This window comes from Pavona decussata, unplaced genomic scaffold (assembly GCF_977016875.1).
Source record: "Pavona decussata unplaced genomic scaffold, jaPavDecu1.1 SCAFFOLD_4, whole genome shotgun sequence".
In the NCBI taxonomy this organism is placed as follows: domain Eukaryota; kingdom Metazoa; phylum Cnidaria; class Anthozoa; order Scleractinia; family Agariciidae; genus Pavona; species Pavona decussata.
In genome coordinates this window covers 1,106,019-1,125,516 of record NW_028145428.1, presented here as the reverse complement: position 1 = coordinate 1,125,516, position 19,498 = coordinate 1,106,019, and the positions used below count along the sequence as shown (strand labels likewise).

The following is a 19,498-nucleotide window of genomic DNA, read 5'->3' as shown; positions in this document are numbered from 1 at the left end:
AGTTCTCCATGTATTATCATTTCCACAACTTTGTGAGCGGTATCCAGCGGCAGCCGGAAAGCTGACAGATGATGTTTGGCTGTGCCACGACCTTCAGATTGGAGCCAAGATTTTTATATGCGTACGAGGTTTAAATCCGTTTCCAGAGCGTCCGCTCCTTCGTGCACCTACCCAGTGGAAATGTTGGCCCTAGGAACGAGATTATGTAGCGCATAGTAATCTAAACTGTTTTATGTTGGAAAATTCCTTCTCATATCCTTCTCATACACTCTGGTGTTAGTTATCTGTTATCCGACCTATGGATCCGTTCTCTCTGAAGCCCAACCGCGAAAACTCCATCCCTCCGGTGCACTATATGATACCCAGAATAAAAGTAAAAATTTTATGGGTGAAACACCGTCTTTACGTCGAGGAAGCCAACTCAGCAAGATTGCTAGTTTGATGTTGTTCTAACATGTTTTTACAGGGCAGCATGAGGAAGAGTATCGCCGTCAGCTGGGTAGATATGGAGTGATAGGTGACTTAGCACTCAGGCCTGTGAGAAGCTTGTCAGGTGGACAGAAGAGTCGAGTGGTTATGGCTTTGATGAGCATGATAAGGTAGGACCGGTCTGACACAAGAATATCATGCAAATACGTAGATATAACAGGTACTTTGGCTCTCAGGTCTGTTACGAGCTTGTCGACAGGTGAACAAAAATAGTTAAGTGGTTATGACTGAGACTTTGATGATTATGACCAGCTAGGACAGACCAACATGAGACTGAACATCATGCAAATACGATATATATGGAGTGATACTGAGCTACCTCTGTGAGAAGCTTGTCAAGAAGATTCGAATGGCGTGGATAACTCAGTTGTAGTTAGGTAGATATCTGGACATGTACTAGCTGATAATCTTGTTGAAAAAACAATTGTCGAAAGGTTGTGGCCTTGATGAGTGCAGTGTGTGAATGATAGCATAGGTGCGTTTTTGTATCGGAGTAGTATTTTATTTTTTGTAATCTTATTTGTCATTCTGTTATGCCTAGGCCACATTTTCTCATCCTCGACGAACCGACAAATCATTTAGATGTGGAGACGATAGAGGCTCTCGGGATTGCTTTAAACAGTTATAAGGTGACTCGACGTTGTTGTTGCCCCCACCCCCACTCCCCCGAAAAACGGCTATTTTTCTTGTACAGCTTGTCCATGCATAGTAGGGGTTTCCATGCTCATTGGTTTTGAAGGCAAAATTTTAAATTTATGAAACACATTGGGGAACACGGAACAAAAACTGCCAACAATCGATCAGTAAACACTTACTGATATTTGCTAGAAACAATTATTGGGCTCAAAAATGTCTACGGGAACTTTTTTAGAAATCACGCAGGGTGCTCTTGACCTTACTTTTACTGTGAGATGAATATGTCGCCAATTTGTGTGACAAGTGTTCTTTCATTGCAGGGTGGCGTTGTCATGGTAACTCATGACGAGCGACTCGTGAGAAGCGTTTGTAAAGAAGTATGGATGTGTTCCAATGGCTCGGTTATAAGACAAGATGGCGGATTTGACCAATACAGGAAACTACTGGAAGATCAGCTTAGAGATTTGTGACGAAATCCTTTAGATTATTATTGTACAATTATAATTTGCTACCACAATGTGGTTCATCTAATTATTTACGCAGGGTGTTCAGATTGAAAAAATGCTACCAATAAGACTTGACTGTTCTAAGAATGAGTGTTATTTAACTTGCTAAGTGCCGGGCTGTTTTCAATAATAGCTCAAGTTCAGAACTGAACGACGTTGGGCATTACATTTTTAGAATAAAGTAAATAGCGACAGCAAGCTGAGGTTAAGCCCACCCGGATGTTCGCCGGGCAAAGTTCAATGCAGTATTTTAAAAGCGTTATCAAAGACGACGAATACAGAAGGAAAAAGGTTACTTCGCTGTCAATAGCAGTCAAAGTGATTCAGTTGGACATACGAAATATTAAGAGGTAAGGAAACGTTATTTTTGGAGTAGGAAAACAAGCTAAAACACTAAGGATACTTACGTTTTACAAACGAAACGAAAGGTTTGTTTTCAAGCAGTCAAACGTCACTGAATGATCTGTAGAAATCGGAAGCCAACAACGCGAATTTGGATTTTTAGTTAAAGCAAGTATTTGTCCATTCAAGAAAAGTTAACCGGCACGCGGTCGACTATGACGTGTGGGAAGTTCGTTCCCTAGCCTGAGGCAGGCTGGGAACGAGGCTGTACACAAACGCAGAGAGTTCTTCGCACTCGTTCGGCTACTCAGACGAACGAAGTTTCTAAACCGAATAGAGGTTTTTTGTTATGTCCTTTTAAGAAAATGATGCGCTTTGGGGACTAGAAAAGCAGCTTAATGCACTTGCTCCGTGCATCATTTTCTGAGAGAACATAGAAAGCCATCTTCTATTTGGAAAAACCTGTGAGAAGTTAGAACTTCAACTAATGGTGGAATGTAATGTTGTTTAACAAGTTATTACCATTAATTTTGTGGACTGTAGCTTTACCACGCCACAGTTTACACGAATGAACAGAAAAATCAATGACTGAAAAATTATTTTAACCTTAAAAGAGGTTGTTAGTATAGTAACACGCACAACGAGTAACGGCGTAACGAGAATGGGCGTAACGGGGCATTTTTCATTTTTATCTTTTAACTTTTTTTTTCTCTTAAATTCATCTTTTTCTCTCATTTCATTTTCCATTTTCATCATTAATGGAATGAAAACAACACTACAGGTAAGCTAACTAGCGATTTGCCACCCTCTGAAGAGCAGATTATATTTTTCATGAGAAGAGAACTCGAATTGTGCAGTTTTATTGTTCATCGTGATACGAATTCACTGTGAAGGACTTTTTAAAAATAATTTTTTCACGTACGCTATTGCTATCGACAAGTCCTCGTAGGAAGGTTTTTCTTCCATTCAGGAGGAAGCAAAAAGTAAAATGACCAAATAAAGAGAATTTCAGATAAGCACAGCAACAAAAATAAATAAAAAAATTAAAAAGATTCCGATTCTCGTTATGCCCTTACTTGTTTTACTATCAATACTTATTATATGTATGCTATAAAATCTCAATAAAATTAAAACGACTTTCTTTAATAGTAAATTTCTATTTTGTCTTGCTATCAGACAATTTACTTTTTCATAGGACGTATCACAAATTCAAATCCCATAGCTACCAGGCTCTCCTATTAGTTGACCGAATACAGATAACACACCCAAAACGGTCACTGATTGGAAGCTGCAGAGGAACAGAGTTTCCTGGGGCAGTGTCACCTATTTTTGGTGAAAAATTGAGTTCTACCTGTGTATTTTGGAGAAATCACTAAAAAAAAAATATTATGGTATCTTCTTCCTCAGTGAAACCCGGTGCTCTAAGAGTGGCAGAGAGGAGGTTCTTAGTCAAATATTTGCGCAGTTTGTACCAAAGTACAGCCAAATCTCTGTGACAGGGCACCACTTTTTTCGCCAGAGACTTATGAACGTGCGTCCTTTTCAATTTATAAAATTTGAGCACTCGTCAAATCGTGTGCAGACAAGAAGTTAGGCTCAAACCAAATGCTCGTTCCAAAGTGGCTCGCTTGAACGGGCCTTTGAAAAACAAGTGGGGAATGTCTGCACTTCACACAGCCATCATCGGAGACTGTTCATTGAGAGCAAATGCTAACTACACAGAAAATCAAACTCGCGAAAAATGTTACCTCCTTTATTTCTTTAACTCTCGTACACATACTAAATGGCAATATATTCTTCGTCCCCACAAGGCATTTCGCCCTAATCCTACCCTCCCCTCCCCCAAGTCCGCGATATAAAACCCTTCGTTAGGTGAAAAGCCTCTGGTTTCTATGGTTTGCACAACTTACGCCTACAGTTTGACGATAAAGAATTGAGAGAATCCATAAATAAATATGCAAACTAGCACTATTTTTATTTATTTATTTATTCTTTTACTTTTTACTGCTACGCAATAAATATCTGAGCACGTTAAAGCAATTCCCTTAAAATAGATATTAACACCGCCACTAGGTTTTACCTTGATGGTATATATGATGTGTAAAGGAAGTTACTTATAGTGCGTCAACGTTCTCTCTTAAAAGTCTAGAACATACCACCTATTCTGGATGTGAGCTGACTATGAAGGAGAAAGTCTTGATTACATGGTACACTCAGAGTTGCCGGGTCATCACGGCTCCAAATGATTCAATTTGACAGACCTCGTGTCAGCTGACTTATGGAAATTCGAATTCCATTTCTTCGTTTATCAGAGTTGCAATCGTGTCGCGGTGTGTCCCAGTTTCACGATTCTCTTAAAAATTATTTTAGTTCAAATTAGGACTAACCTCTCCTTATTTCAGAGGTAGAGAACGGTCTGATGAAGGAGTCCCGTTGAGTGGGAATACTCTAACTAATTTGCATACCACATTGGTCTAGCCTGCGAAAACATTGGGTCAGTAATTAAAAGACAGTTTAGACGGTGTTTAACAAAACCACGTTCTAAGCCATGTTCAATTTTGCCAACAATCATATCTATACATTGATTACTGCCGACGATAACAAGAAGGCTTGCATCCCAGACTAGAAAACTATTTTTAAAATAGACTACTTATAAACAGATTTGGGAGCCCACTGATTGTCTTAAGCCGCGGTCTAAGTTAAAGTCTGTTTAAATAACTGGCCCATTGACTCTCATCGTTCCTGGCCGCAAAGAGCTAAAGTGATTGGGAGGTGGTTATGTCGCAGGATAGACACTTGGCTAGTAGTTAACATGTGTTGTAACGATGAGTGAAGTATACAGAAATCCAAACGTGTACATCCTTACTATCTAGAAGATTGTATCTAAAAATCCTAAGCACCAAATGTGCAATTATTTTTAGTTTCCCCAAACTACGAATTGTAATAACTTATATATTAGTCAGGTGTTAATAAGACACTTGCCCTCGGATCCCCCCAAATTTAAAAATCCAGCACACACCAAAGGATTACAACCGCTTAAATGAAAGTCGATTGTTCACGCGGTAAAGCTTCAGTTTTGACAATGCTTTTCCTCGTCTGTTATTGTGAGGCAAGGAGCAAGTGTCTTATCAAAATCCGTCTACTGAACTTTGTTATAATTCTAAACTTTTCAAATAAAATTTTGCACGCATGCGTTGTCCAGTGCCCACATTCACCCACCTACATGGATTTGCGTCTGTTGTTTTGCCCACGAATTATATAATTGCGATTGGAGAGTATGAAAGCAGACCAAAAGGACAGAAAGAAATGGGCCCCGCACGGCTGTCTAAGGCAACAAACGAGAACCATTTATGGTGTTCTCTCAAATAATTAATAATTCGTGAAGTAAATACAAAGAATGTTACTACCGTGAAGGAGGTTTGAAAACCAACCAACGCAGGGATTGTTTGCTGAAAACTCTTATACAACCCTAGCATGGCAGTTAACTGTTCACCTTACAAACCAAATTAAGACAAGGCTAACAAATAAGCTGGACAAGATCCATTCATAATATAATTTATGCAGACCTGTTAAAGGACCAAGTCTCGTTTTTTGGACAAATGTTTAGAAGCACTCCTAGACTTCACATTATAATCAACTCGGAGCAATTCAAGAACTCTCTTTCGGCAAGAGGCAGAGACAGGTGTCAAACTAGTATATGCACAGTGATTACGCACGGAAACTACAAACTAATCAATAACTAGGATGGTGAACTAATCACTGATAAGACTGGATTTAATTTCCTGTGTCTAGTTTATTGCCATTGCCGACGTCGTTTAAAAGAAAACGTAGATTGAGAATGCACAGGCCACCCAAGCCAGAATTCACCCACGCGTTGTGTGAGTAGGAATACATCTATGAAACAGCATTGGGTTACAAGACGGCCGTTGAGAATTTGAGCGATTTATAACCCCTCGAATGAGGTACACTTGTATGTAAGGTAAATAATTAACTTCACTAGCTTGGTAGGCCTGTGCAGAAACTCATCTTACAGCACGGAAGACTCTTGATTTCTGTCATGACTTCATATTTGCTTCCTCAACAGCAGATTAAAAAAAAAAACAACAACACCTTCTCTGGCTTGGTAAGAGATGTGCGTGCTATTAATTGATAACTTACGTCCGCTTAGATTCTTGTCTATTTTGTTGACTATTATCATCAGTAACAGCAGCAGCCTTGAGTGATCTATCGTATTTCCTGTTGCCCTGGTGTCGTTGTATATTCTGATGAACCCGCTGCTGCTGCTGTTGATCTTCCATGTTATCGTCTTCTTCCTCACCAGCATCATCAGGATCTTCCTCGTCTGGATCTTCTTTTTCGTTGTCAGGTTTATCTGCATCCTCATCATCACTATCAGCTAAAAAAGAAACAAATGTTTGACGAAGGTCTGTTCATTAGAATTCTAACAGCAATAGGTTTTCACTTACTGCAATTCAGGAATGGCCAATACACCAAGAGTAGAAGGCCCACAGGAACGTAATATTATTTCCAGTTTTTCTTTCTGATTTTCTTACATAAGATCAGATTTGCCACAGTTTCAGTTTGTCCCAGCCCCCCCCCCCCCCCCCCCAAACCAGGAAAGGTTTTTTCGTCCTACGGAACATATCTTTTGAAGGTCTTTGAGGGTCCTAGAAACAAGTGTTTCTGTCACTCACTTAAAAATCTTATTTTGACACAACAGCGGACCCTGAAGGCACCCAAATTCACCGTAGTGAACCTCTTTTTTGGGGGGTTCCTACACACAAAAATACACCGTAATTCTCCTTCACTAGCAGCGCCTCTCACATTTCCTTCCAGGCACTCTGTGATTTGTCTGACCTCGGATGTATCATGACATTCTGGGTGATATAAACCTACCATCTGCCTGTGTTTTGTGCTCCTCATCTGCTTTGTCTTGTCTCTGTACAGCTGGTATGGGAACAACCTTGTTATCAGCTGCCATACGTCTTCTCCCATCAGCCTGCTGCTGTGACTGGGCTGCCTTCAGCTGTTCCTGTTGTTGAAGTTGTTTTTGTTGGTAGCTTTCTTCCAATTCAGCCATTTGCTTGTTCATTTTCTCTCGAGATAAACCACCAGCCCCTTCTTCTCCTTTATCCCTCTTGTCATTCTCTTCACTTTCTTGGTTCCTACGTTCACTGTCTCCTTGGGCTCCACCTGCATTGATGTGTTGGTCTCCCTGTAAACCCAGTCTGTCACCCACACGTCCCACCTGTGCCACAGGCTTATCAATCTGTTCATCTGCAGCCTCTTCCTCACCAAGTTGCTTTCGATCCTCATCTGGTGTCTTCATTTCTTCCCTCTTGTTTTCTTCCCATCCTTCCTTTACAGCTTTTTTACCACCTTCTTCTCTTTTGCCATACTGGCTTTGTTCGGCAGCCTGTCAGAAAAAAAAAATTGAGAAAGAAAGGATGAAAGAAATGGTGTGTTGACAAGATTTACACCGGTACCGGAGATTCACAGACAAAACACGTGACAGCACCAGAACACCGTGCTCTTTGGGAAACATTTCTATTATTCAAGAAAGTTCAGGTTTCTACTTTGGAGCGTCCCATGCTATGTTATATCTGTGACTGTTATTATTATTGTTGTTATTGAAAAATTTTGTATTTATCAAACAATCGGAAATGTAATTCTATCATTAGTATGTACTGATTATCAATGTAATAATAATATTACTTGAAACCAATATTGACATTACTGACACCACCTAGCAACCGTTGGCTGTTCCATTGCCATATTTAGTGTAAACAACAGGCAATTATCACGATTAAAGAAGTAATTACATGAAAAAAACTACAATTTTACATGTTTGATTTAGGTACAGTATGGACTACATTTAGACATAAAAATGTATTTTAAGGCTTTTCAATATCAACCCCACAAGTTTTCAACAGTTTACAAGCCACAGCAAAAGAAAGGTGAAAAAAAAGAAAAAAAAGAAAAGGAAACCAGCCTGAGAAAGTAACTAAAGCTAAGAAAGTTTATGCAAGGTGTCTACAGTACATTTACACGTATTCATACCTGTTATCACACGAGACTGAAGTAAGGATTTCGTATTTTTGCGTATAAATTTTCACAGTTTACACAAACTTCCCAAATTCCCAAGTATTAATTAGTATCATTACGACAGGGAGGACATTGAGTAGTATTCACCTTTAAAATATCTGACCATTTGTTCATGGCATTATTCTTCACTGGTGAGCTAACTTGAGTGACTGGCTCTTTGTCTGCAATCCTTACATCTTGATTGCTGTCTCTTAATGGAACATTCCCATGCCTTGGGTAGCCATCATTCCGAGAACTATCTCTTGCTTTGCCTTGATCACTGCCCCTTGGATGAATCCCATTACGTATTTGACTTTCATCATTAACATGCTGTTCTTGCTTATTAACGTCTGCATCAGAAGGTTCCCTTAGATCTGCTTGGTCAACATTTGAAAAAAAAAAAAAAAAAAAAAAAAAAAAAAAAAAAAAAAAAAGAACCAGGCAAAAAAAACAACACAATTACTACCAAACCAGGTACCCACAGAGGACAATTTCTAATTAGACTCACCGTTATCACTTGGAGCTTTGATTTGCACATCACGTTGTTGACGACTGTGGTCCTGGTGATGTCTGCTGTCACTTCTAGGAGGCTCTGTAGAACTGAAACAATAGAATTCCTCATCAGCTCAATGCAACTGGACATTGCTACTGGATACACGGTAATTATCTGTGTTAATCATACAGGACAATTTGACAAACGAACAAGAGTAACACTTCTCCAATGCTATCGTACAGGATACTGTCAGAGCTGTCAACACCGGCTTAGTGCACTTTACACTTCAGTATTCTGCACGTAATTTCTGTTATAAGAACAGTGCCTACTAATACAGAGATATTTTTGCGCAGTTTATTACTATGCGGGAAACGCAGATCTCAGCAAGGCCTATTGGAATCCAATAGGAAAATTGGGGGGAACCACGCATTTTTAGAGATAATAAAGAAACAATTATTGTAAAAAGTGCTAAAATAGAAGAAAGCAATGTATGGCTTTTTTTTTTTACTAAATTGAAGCTTTATATCTCTGAAAAACGCATGGTTACCCACAATTTTGTTTTTAATACCAAGAGAACTTACTAAGTTCTGCTTCCTCCAAAATATTCCTGTATTAGTACATGTAGGCACCACCCATAGGTAACCTGTGTATCTCGAGATGCACAGTCAGAAAGTATGTGCACTAACAAAAGTACGCAACGTCCTTTGTGTAAACAGGGAAGCCCTCTCACTGTCTGGGGCTCATGAATGCATTAGTTAGAAAGAATATTATTTAAGCTGTTCAGAATCAAGGACACCATAACATTATTATTTACGGAATGTCAAACCTTTCCTTCTCCGGAGGCTTTCCAACATTTTCTCTTTCATCCACTCTTTTTTCATTGGAGTCCACGACATGGTCACCTGTAACATTACCATCAAACACGGCATCACTTACATTGTACGCTATGAACAACTGGTCTGTAATGATTTTGTGGTAATTCAAAATAATTTGAAACTTGCCTGTCTATAAAGTTTTTGTAACTTGTTATCAGTATTCTCCACGTTGTGAGATTGGAAAAAAGCTACAAACAGACTTTAATCTCATTTTTATGTAGTCTCTCTGTTAGCTAACAATGGCCTAGTAAATAGCGTTTCCCAGCTTTAATACAACAATTCAATGTAAACTGCCATCAGTGAAATGTCCTCACTTAAACCTCTGGAATAGCAGCTACTTTAGGGAACAAGTTGCTACATGTACACTACGCACATAAATAAGATTTTGTCTCATCTTGTATCCAAACCACTTTACATACCTTGATATCTGGCTTCTGTTCTTTCAACCCTGTCTTGTTTTACATTCCTGGAAGCTTCATTAGTTCTTGGCTGGACAAAAGGATTCTTGAGCTTTTCCTAATGAGACAGAGAAAGCAATGTATAATGCAATTTATTAAAAACTGAATCATTGTATAATGCAATTCGAAGGATTTGATTGGCTTAGCTGCCGTGGTATATGAGCCATTATACCATGGCCGAGAAATGGCGACCATTAAATTGTCTGCTGGTTGTTCTTGGACAGCGAAATCAGCTATCTCATATCCAACGCGCGCTCGTGGAATAATTGTTAAATACAATTAAGTCCATAAAAAACAAAACAAGTAAAATGGAAACAGAACTAAGTAGTAAAAATCTAATCAAGTCCCTCAAAGTGGAAATCACTCTAAGACAAACACTTGATCGGTAAGGTTGACAGCCACACATGCTCCTGTCCCGTATCTGTAACGAAGATAAACTCCCCTTAGGCTCAGGAGAGTGTGATACACGCTATGGTCTAAGTCGTAGAAATGGTAAAGTAGGAGTACATGTATGTATGATTCTTCTAATTTCTCCAAATCCCCAGGCCGTTTAACAAGTCCACACTGTTTGTAAATACAAATTCATCCAATTTCTCCAATTCTCTGGGTATCGTTTCTAAGAGATCCATTAGACAATTTTCAGATTTTTTATTCCATAATTTGTCCAACACAGCAAGGACGCTCGTCCCACAGCAGTTCCATTGGGTTCAGGTCCCAGACGTTCAAAAAGCAGATAACTTTATACAGTGGATAAGTTGCTATCCAGAATCAGAAATATTATGAGTAATTGGAAGAATTGGGCAACAAAACTTTATTGGAGAAAATCTGTAGTGCTACAGAAATTGGAGCACATTTAGTCCTAAATCTGTACATACAGTGCAACTCAGAATTAAGTGAACACAGACGTAGAAGCAGTGCAGGCCTGATGCTTGTACGCATTTTTTCCGGATGCATCTAAAAGTAAGCGTTGTTATTCATTACCATAAGTTTTCTTTGTGTGGAACTGTCAAATTAACAAAAGAACACAGGCGGTGTTAAAGAAAAAGAAATCTAAGCTGATAAATCTAAGGTTACTTGTTTGAAAAAAGAAACATTCTGAAACCTCCTTGTATCTCGCTCACTTTGCACAAAAACAAACCGAGGGAGTTACAGTATTTGCATGTTATTCAAATGTCAGTGACAACTGAGAGAAGAGTGTTGACTGTACAGCTGTAGGTCTACCACTAGCAATGACAGGTGACAAAAATAGAATGTTAAAAAATTACTTAGAGTAAACGCTCTAAAATCCAGATACACGTGATCTTATTTTTAGTAAGGTATTTTGATATTAAAAAATACCTCCTCTTTGTGAATTGTGTTTCTTAATGTTATGTTAGTTTGATAGAGTTGTAATGGCAATGTTACATTATTATAATTAATAATTAAAAGTGGTAAGTATTCAAAATACGTATTCTCAGTTTTACACATGTACTGTAAATGTAACAATTCAGACACTCAATGAAATAATTCTTTGGTCAATTTTTCTTGATAGCCAGATGCAATGGAAATGAAAGTTACCCATCCAAGTACTGTATGAAGATAACTAAAATTTTGGCTTCAAAGTTCCTGTCAACTGATCACACTTACTATTTATAAAAGCAATTAAAAATGGCAAATCATGCTGTCTAATTTTTGTTTGGCAGCTAACTCACTTAGGTTGGCAGTGACAAAAACACTAAACATACATGTATCATGGGAATGTATATCAAAGAGTTGTCACTCGGGTAAAACATTAAACATGACAAGCATCCTAAGAGTTTTGAAATACATCTAATAAAAAAATGTATTGTAAAACTGTTAACACTCTCTTTCCTTTCTCAGTTCGTCTCAAAAATGAATTTAAGCCCATTATGTTATCCATATCCATGATAATAAAACATTTATTTAATACAGCCTGCTGAGAATTCTGTAGATCATTTCAACATCAAGCATACTTTATAGTTTGCAAGTTCCTCTTGCAGAGGTTTCAGCATCTCCTGATATCTCTTATTTGCTGCCATTGCCCTAGAACTGGCAACCTAAAATAAACAAAACAAAACAACATTTGGTTGGTATGTAAATAGCTGCACTTTCTTATTCTTTGGCTTTATTCAATTAATCAGGCCAAATTACATGTAGGTATGGATTAATTAAGCCTAACTTACTTCACTATATTGACCCTAACATTGTGCCAAGTCTAAACAAGCTGTCAAATCTGTTTTTATTGACATGCCTAAAAGTTGAAGTCACAATTTTTTCTCTTGGGTAGGGGAAAACACCCAGTGTGAGGCACTTGACTGAGGCGAGTGCAAGTGAAACATAAATCCCTGCAATCAATTGTTTTTAAGTTTTACATGCATACACCTGTAATTACTGATGATACCCTAATCACTTGATTGCAATAAAATGTAATTCATAACCACACCTTATATTGCTCAGCTTCTTCTGTTTTTGACTTGAGATGTGTCCTGAGTGACACTACTTGCTGTTTCAGAGCTTTGATTTCATCTACATGGTTCACAACAAAATAATGCTAAATTTTGTGGCACAGTTATCAAAATAATAATTATCAATAATTAAGGCTTAGAAGCTTTTGTAAATAATTCATTTCTGCTAACTACTAGTGTGTATGGGGAAGCTACACGTTTCAATCCTTTATTGGTTTCTGACACAATTACCTAATAAGTTGCTGTCACAAGTAACGAGTACAAACTGTTCACTGACAGGAAGACAAGCTTTCTTGTGCATTTGCATTCTTACCATCAAGGGATGCAATCTCATTAGCTTTCTGTTCTTTAAACAGTTGGAAATTCCTTCTTTGTTGGTTGTTCACTTGACTGTGCTCTGAGCTGAGGCGACTATATTGTTGTTGAATGCGACTATACTCAGTCTCAAGCTCTTTAGCCTGGGCCTGAAACAAATTAACATTTTATACAATGGTCATGTGTATCAATTTTATGGACAAGAAAAACACCAAATTTAAAGCTCATCAAATGACCTGGTGCTGCAAGTCAGCAGGGCTAGACCAAAGATTCTTCATGCTCAAAATTCACGAAACTGGGTGTTCAAGGATTGATTTCAATGATTTATTACGCGGGATGCCCTGAGGGGGCATACCGTGTCTAAAAACGGGTCGATTTCTTTTTTTTTTTCTTCCTCGTAGCTACAAATCGGTACATTAATTTATTCATTAAACTCACCCCTCTCCTACTCGGGGTGTATTGTTCTGATTGTCTTCAACAGAAGCAGGCCAATCAAAATCCATTCTTGTCGCTTATATCGCGAGGGAGGGGACCCACTCACCCCTACCTGTGTGACGTCAACGCATCATTTGATCTATTTATTAAAAACAGATTAAATTTGGCCCCATATTGTTAACATGTTCTGGACTCAAGTGTGCCGTTTTCAAACGGAAATTTCACCATTTTGAAGCGGCAAATCGAAAGAATAACTTCTAAGAAGCACCCAACATTTAAAACGGTGGAAATTGGTAAATTCCTGGCGAAGGAATCGTGCTTTGTTTGACAGTCTTAGACCACGACGCGAGACTGAAAACAGGTCATTGAGAAGCTTACGTTATCGCAATGGAATTCCCGCAATTTCCCTTGAAACCCTGAGTAGCGTAACGCAAGGGAAACAACGTAACGCGATCGTCGTGACTCAAACTATTCCATTAGCAAGGATAGTTTTATCAATCGGCGAAGCATACAGTTGGAATAAATGAATCAGCCCCAGCATCACGCATAATGCCCGGTATAGCAGGCATCTTGTTGTTTTTAAGCCACACAGAATATTATCACCAATTTTACAAAGAAATCTCAGGTTTGTAAAAAGAAGGACTCTGAGAAATAAGAGGAATACATGAAGGCGAAGTCTAATAAAATAAAAAAATAATAATAACAAAAAATAAAAAAAGATGCTAGAACCCCCAAATGATATACTTTTAAATTCTCTGTTAATAATATTTACAACAAATGGTTAAAAACCAGGCTCTCACTTCAAACCATTTACACACTACATGTACAGTGTACATAGAGCTACATTTTGGCAGCATTTTTGTCTTATTACTTGTGCCGTGAGGCTACGAGTCTAGAAATGGGAGGCGTTCAAATTCTTTATTGTGTCCTGAATTTCTACATAGTCTTTGTATAAGGCGTACAACACAAGCAAAGACTAGCTCTAGTCTCTTGTCATATATTATCCCTGTCATAGGGATTTCAAGGGGATTTGTTCACAAAATAATTATGTAAAATTGGACAGACCCAATAACATCATCTTAACAAACCTCTTATGAGACATTACACAGCATAGCATTACAGCCATACATACCTTAAGCATATTGTATTGTGTCTCTAGGGAATTGAATCTATTCATTGCTTCATGCTGCAATCAAACAATATTTACATGTAGGGCAGAGTATAAATACATTCCTATCATAAAAAAGGGACGAAATTCAAAGTTCACACTTGCAAAAAATGATGTACACAATAATTACCTTAGATCTGGTTACATTCAAAAGAAAATCATTTTGCTTTTTGGAAAAATCTGTAATGAGAAAAAAGATGTAAGGTAAGTACATGTCCGTCATTGTTATTAGAATACATGTTTGAGAAAAGCAAGATTCATCAAGGGTGGTCAGAGAGGAGTCATCCTTCCCTTGATTATTTTATTATTATTGTCCAAACAAATTTATCAGAATTTCTTCAACTAATAATCATTAATACATGCAATTCATAGTAAATGATAAAACTCTAAAAACAAAGATTTGATGCTGGCTAAAATTATGTAAGTTAAAAAACTAGCAGTAATCAGAGATTGTGGCTCAGACCAATTGCAGGCTTTTATTTTTCTTTTTGGGGGAGAAGGGAAAAAAATCCCCAAAATTCTTGGCAAAAATGAGCCCCTGAAAAAAGCAATAGGGACAACTATATGGCAGTCCCAACACCAAACATTTTCAAAGAGGTCAACCAAGACAAAATTAGGATCGCATTCTCCAAACACAATGAACATTTTAAAATTGGGTGATTTTTCAATAAAAAATCTTCAATCTTTATTGGCATGATGGGATAAATTATTGTAATTGTGGTACTAGAAAAATATGAATACAGTGTTCATATTCTTGGCTACAATGTTATGTCAAATCTTTTCTTCAGAGTTTTATCATGAATATTCCTGGCTGCAATTTCTATGTAGTATAGTTGTACATATTAAGTGCAAATTATTAAACATAATTTACATGCAAAATTTAGCATTTATTTCTACCACCACCAACATTCAGTCTGAATTGATCGCTTAGTGTGTGAAACTTGAGTGTCTTACAGTTTTGTGTCTTTTAAATTTGTAGTGTTAATTACAGTGTATGTGTCCTGCTAAGCAAGAAAAATTATTTCCAGTGCTTCAAGACAAACAAAAGCCACTGAAACTAGGGTTACAAATTTACAGCTTAACAATTTCAGTAAAAAAATAAAAACAAACAGATAAGAGAATAATTATTATACACTACAAACACAATGACAGCTACGTGAACACGTACACGTACATGTATTTTCACTGGGTGCCTACCCCACTGCACACAATGCACTACCATGTAACATGGCTAATTTAACCCCACCACATTCAGAGAAATTGTATTATTGAGCTACACGTATATTTTATTGGCAAGAACAGGACTTAGAGTTCCTTGGGTTGTGGTTTGATCTCTACATGTACATGTGTGCTTTGTACGGAAGAGATCCTCCACTCCCATGGGGAAATGCCATATTTTTGGAAAACAGCAACTGTGAACCCATATACCAAATGTAATATAATAGTCAATTGAAAGGTTTTGTCTGGGACATTGCATATAATTTTATCAATCTTGCAAAGACACAGGAAAAAAATAAAAAACCTTAAAAATACGTACTTTCTCATGTACATTGGGTATATCCCTAAACTATAGCTTAATTGGCAGATCTCGGTACATAGTTTCTTGTCAAATGTTGACTTGGTATTAAAAATGTAGTAAGAAAAAGTTCCAAAAAATGGAGGGGTGGTTAATCATGTTTGGCATATACTCTCAATGTACAGATCTCACCAAGATCTGTTTGGGGTCCAAATTTGATACAAATTCACCCAATATTGAGCAAGTAATGACTTCTTGTGCCATTAATGGCACTCTTGGGAGTGAGAGGGTTAAGAACCTCACAGGCAAACTTTCCAAAACTATCTTAATGTTTTCCTGCTTGTGCAGCCATGAACCACTTATTACAAATGCAAATTTTGCATACAAGAAGTAAAAACAGTCTAGTTTAATACCAAATGCTCCCTGAGTGAAAAATGGGCAAACATTTTACGAAAAAATGTGTACTAACAATGTTTCCAAAATTAAATGTACTATGATTATAATAATGAACATTGGTACACTTACATGTAATTTCTCCAACCAGTTTAAAGTCATAAGATGAAAGAAATTATTTGTTTATGTAAGGTATAAAATAATTTAATTTTGTTTAAGTTCATAGCTGCCACAAGTTACTAGTTTTTTAACTGAACGATCATCTTGTCCTTGCAGTAGCTACATGTACATGTACATGTATCATTTGCAATAAGGTACCAACCTAGCTTTGTATTCTTGTGGTCTGTCTTCTCCTTCTGTAGAGATCTCTCCAACCGTGCACGGTGTTCATACACAACTGAAATGAATTTAACAAAAACAATTTAAGTTTGTGCAGATATGTATACTATTCTTTTTCCCTTCACGTTTACGATCGCAGTAAATAGCAAAGTCAAAACATCCACTATCTTGTTACGTCTTTGTTTGTACCATGTGACAACATTTTGGCGGAAAATACCTGCTAACCAGAATATTTTCTCGACCGCTGAAAAATTCTCGACTGATGAAAATTCTCGACCACCAAAAATTTCAATTCTCGACCAATGGAAATTTCTCTCCCGGCCATTATTTTTCGCGCGTTCTTGACTGGTCATCATCAATTCTGGAAGGGTGGACTTGCATCTGGCTAGCTGGAAAGGCGTCTGGACTTATTTGTGACAAAACTGGACTGTAAAATAATCTTGACCACTTTTGTTTACTATGGCTTTCCATAAAATACAGTACATGGGTTTGGAAAGTTTATGTCAATAATCTCTTTCATCACTGTAGTGCACATGTTGGCAGATGTCTTATACATGTACTTTCAAAAAACATTGGCTAAATTACAGAATACAGGGCCACTTATTTACATCTTTTTTGTATAATAATAGCATCTATTGTGTTATGTGTCGTCCTTCAAAACATGCTGACAAACGTAAGCAAGGTGGACCAAAGTGCCCCTGTATTCTGTAGTTGCTCCAAAACATTACAAAGACCCATACAAAAATAAATCCTTTATTGGAATAGCTTGTTTAGTCCATTTTAAGAAAAATAATGATGTCCATAAACTTGCAAAAAGATAAATTGGTTAGTAAAGTTGCTCAAGGATTCCTTGGTTCCTTTAATGCACCCTGATCTGAGTGATCTTGGATCACTGATCCTGATACGGATCATCCCAAAGGAACGCACCCCTGCACATACTTTAAACTGGTGTACTGATCAAGGGAAACTGGACTTATCTCAGTTGGGGCTTGAGTTATTGGGACTCTTTTGCACTGACTGCAGTGGGACTGGGTTCATACAGTACATGTAGTATTGGTCGTCAACTCTTATATTAGCATTGATGGCTCGTAAAGGAGCTCTTTTTGTATAAGGGAACTACTTCTCAGAAGCTTTCCCTGATCGTGTGAAAACACAGTCTGTAAATGCCATCAAATGGCTGATGTACTTGGCACACTTCACAAGGTCCAAAACCTTGCAATTCCATCCATGAGCTCTTCTTTGGTGTCGGGGGGCTTCACTATGTTTCTTATGAAATTTGCCTAAGCTCATGTCACAGCAGTTCCATTGGGATCAGGCCCCCAAAAAGTGGATAACTTTATCCACTGGATAAGTTGCTATCCAGTGAATAAATTGTCCTCCAATTCTTACATTATATCCGCTGGATACTGATTTTGTTCACAGGATAAAATTATCAGATCTTTCAGCAACCAGGACCAGATCTGAGAATTCCAATGGGATCTTCCACCAGTTGATGCCGTTCTCTTTCACTCTTCACTTTCTATTTTTCACTTTTCACTTTTACTTTCAATAATATTTTAACACATACACTGTAGCTTTCCCAGACATAGTTCTTTGGCATGCTCTGTCATATAAACTTTTTACACAAATATGGAAAGTTATTGAAAAGTAAGCATTGTCAATATTCCTCTTCTATCTTAAACACAGAAATCACTGAAGTCATGGGAGAGCTTTCAAATATTTACCATTATCCAACAGTCAAACGAAATACTGATCACAATCCACCAAAAATATAGTCCTGAAAAAGCTTTACTGGCAAGATTTCCGCACAGCCCCATAAATTAAATGTATACATTTCGCGACTCAAACTTCATTCACGCACCCCATTTTTGGAAGAGGATAAGGACAACAGTGGTGCATGTATAATAAATATATGGTTCTGTGCGGAAATCTGCTTTTTTTACTCCAACTACAGTACTGTATGGTATGCAAATTATGGTATTTGATTTTGATGCAATGTCAGGAACAAATATAACATACGGTAACATAACAACAGTCGTAACATTATTCTGATTTAAATGTTGATATTTCAGTATTCTCAGTTGTGATATTATTTTTACATCAGTTTGACCTGTGACTTTTTCTTCTCATGATGGGTTCTGTGTATAATTCATGTGCAGTAACTCCACAACATTCTCCCATCAAAATAAACAAAAGCTTCACAGTTTCAAAAGGGCTTTAAATCCACATTCATTATTATTTATATATTTGCATTCCCTTCAGAAGTTTCCATCCCCAACTTTGAAATATAGATTTCGAACTGCATATACGAAGGAACTTAGATTTCCGGGTTTTTTAAACTGAAGATAATTTAATTGGAATCACTTCTTCAGAAATAACAAAAAAATGAAAGACATTAATACGCAATTCAAATAGTGACCTAAAACTTACTATAAAACAACACGGAACTTTTTATTATAGTGCAAATAATCTAACATGAAACAGTCCGCAAAAATTTATATTGTAAAGATTAAAAAACAAAACAAGAATTTACCAACATTCGAGTAAGCTATATCAACAGATCTCGATATTGTTATTAACTGACCTTGCAGCTGGGATGATAAAGACTCTTGTTGCTTAAGATACTTATCAGCCTCCGATCTTGATGTCTCTAAGTCCATTATTGTCAAATTGTAAAGGTAAAACGTGTAAGCAAGGCCTCCAACAAGAGCCAACAAAACAGCCCCCTGCAAAATCGGCTTGTTTCTTCGACTGCACATCTCGATGCAACCTTACGTTCAATATGCAGTGTGGATCAGGTGAGACTCAAAGAGATCTCTCTCTTCCATTCTTCGAATACAGAAAGAGTTCAAAACAGTTTTGCTTGAATCCCACTCAGCTTTAATTGAAGTACTAACCCAATGACCCAAGCTGACGTGGAGTCGAAAAACAACAGTGAATACATCCACCGGTTCTAACACTGGCCTCACTTTCATGACAACAAA

At 37.5% G+C, this 19,498-nt stretch overlaps 2 protein-coding genes across 2 annotated transcripts in view; one reads left to right on the top strand and one right to left on the bottom strand.

Moving 5' to 3' along the window:
• Nucleotides 1-4,966, top strand: part of LOC146489676 (ATP-binding cassette sub-family F member 3-like) — a 19,884-nt gene extending 14,918 nt beyond the window's left edge. The window contains exons 24-26 of the mRNA XM_085103785.1: nucleotides 467-599; nucleotides 1,031-1,118; nucleotides 1,446-4,966. Of these exons, the coding sequence (XP_084959911.1) occupies nucleotides 467-599; nucleotides 1,031-1,118; nucleotides 1,446-1,595 (371 nt within the window). The 3' untranslated portion in view covers nucleotides 1,596-4,966. The remainder of the gene's footprint in view (nucleotides 1-466; nucleotides 600-1,030; nucleotides 1,119-1,445) is intronic.
• On the bottom strand, nucleotides 3,945-19,498 carry LOC146489675 (uncharacterized). The gene is made up of 13 exons (XM_085103748.1): nucleotides 19,099-19,498; nucleotides 16,498-16,572; nucleotides 14,397-14,446; nucleotides 14,231-14,284; nucleotides 12,662-12,812; nucleotides 12,327-12,409; nucleotides 11,857-11,940; nucleotides 9,845-9,941; nucleotides 9,377-9,452; nucleotides 8,566-8,657; nucleotides 8,166-8,431; nucleotides 6,870-7,389; nucleotides 3,945-6,369 (listed from the first exon to the last, which is right to left on the bottom strand). Exons 1-13 carry the CDS (start codon nucleotides 19,271-19,273, stop codon nucleotides 6,128-6,130), a joined length of 1,965 nt encoding a protein of 654 aa, XP_084959874.1. The 5' UTR covers nucleotides 19,274-19,498; the 3' UTR covers nucleotides 3,945-6,127.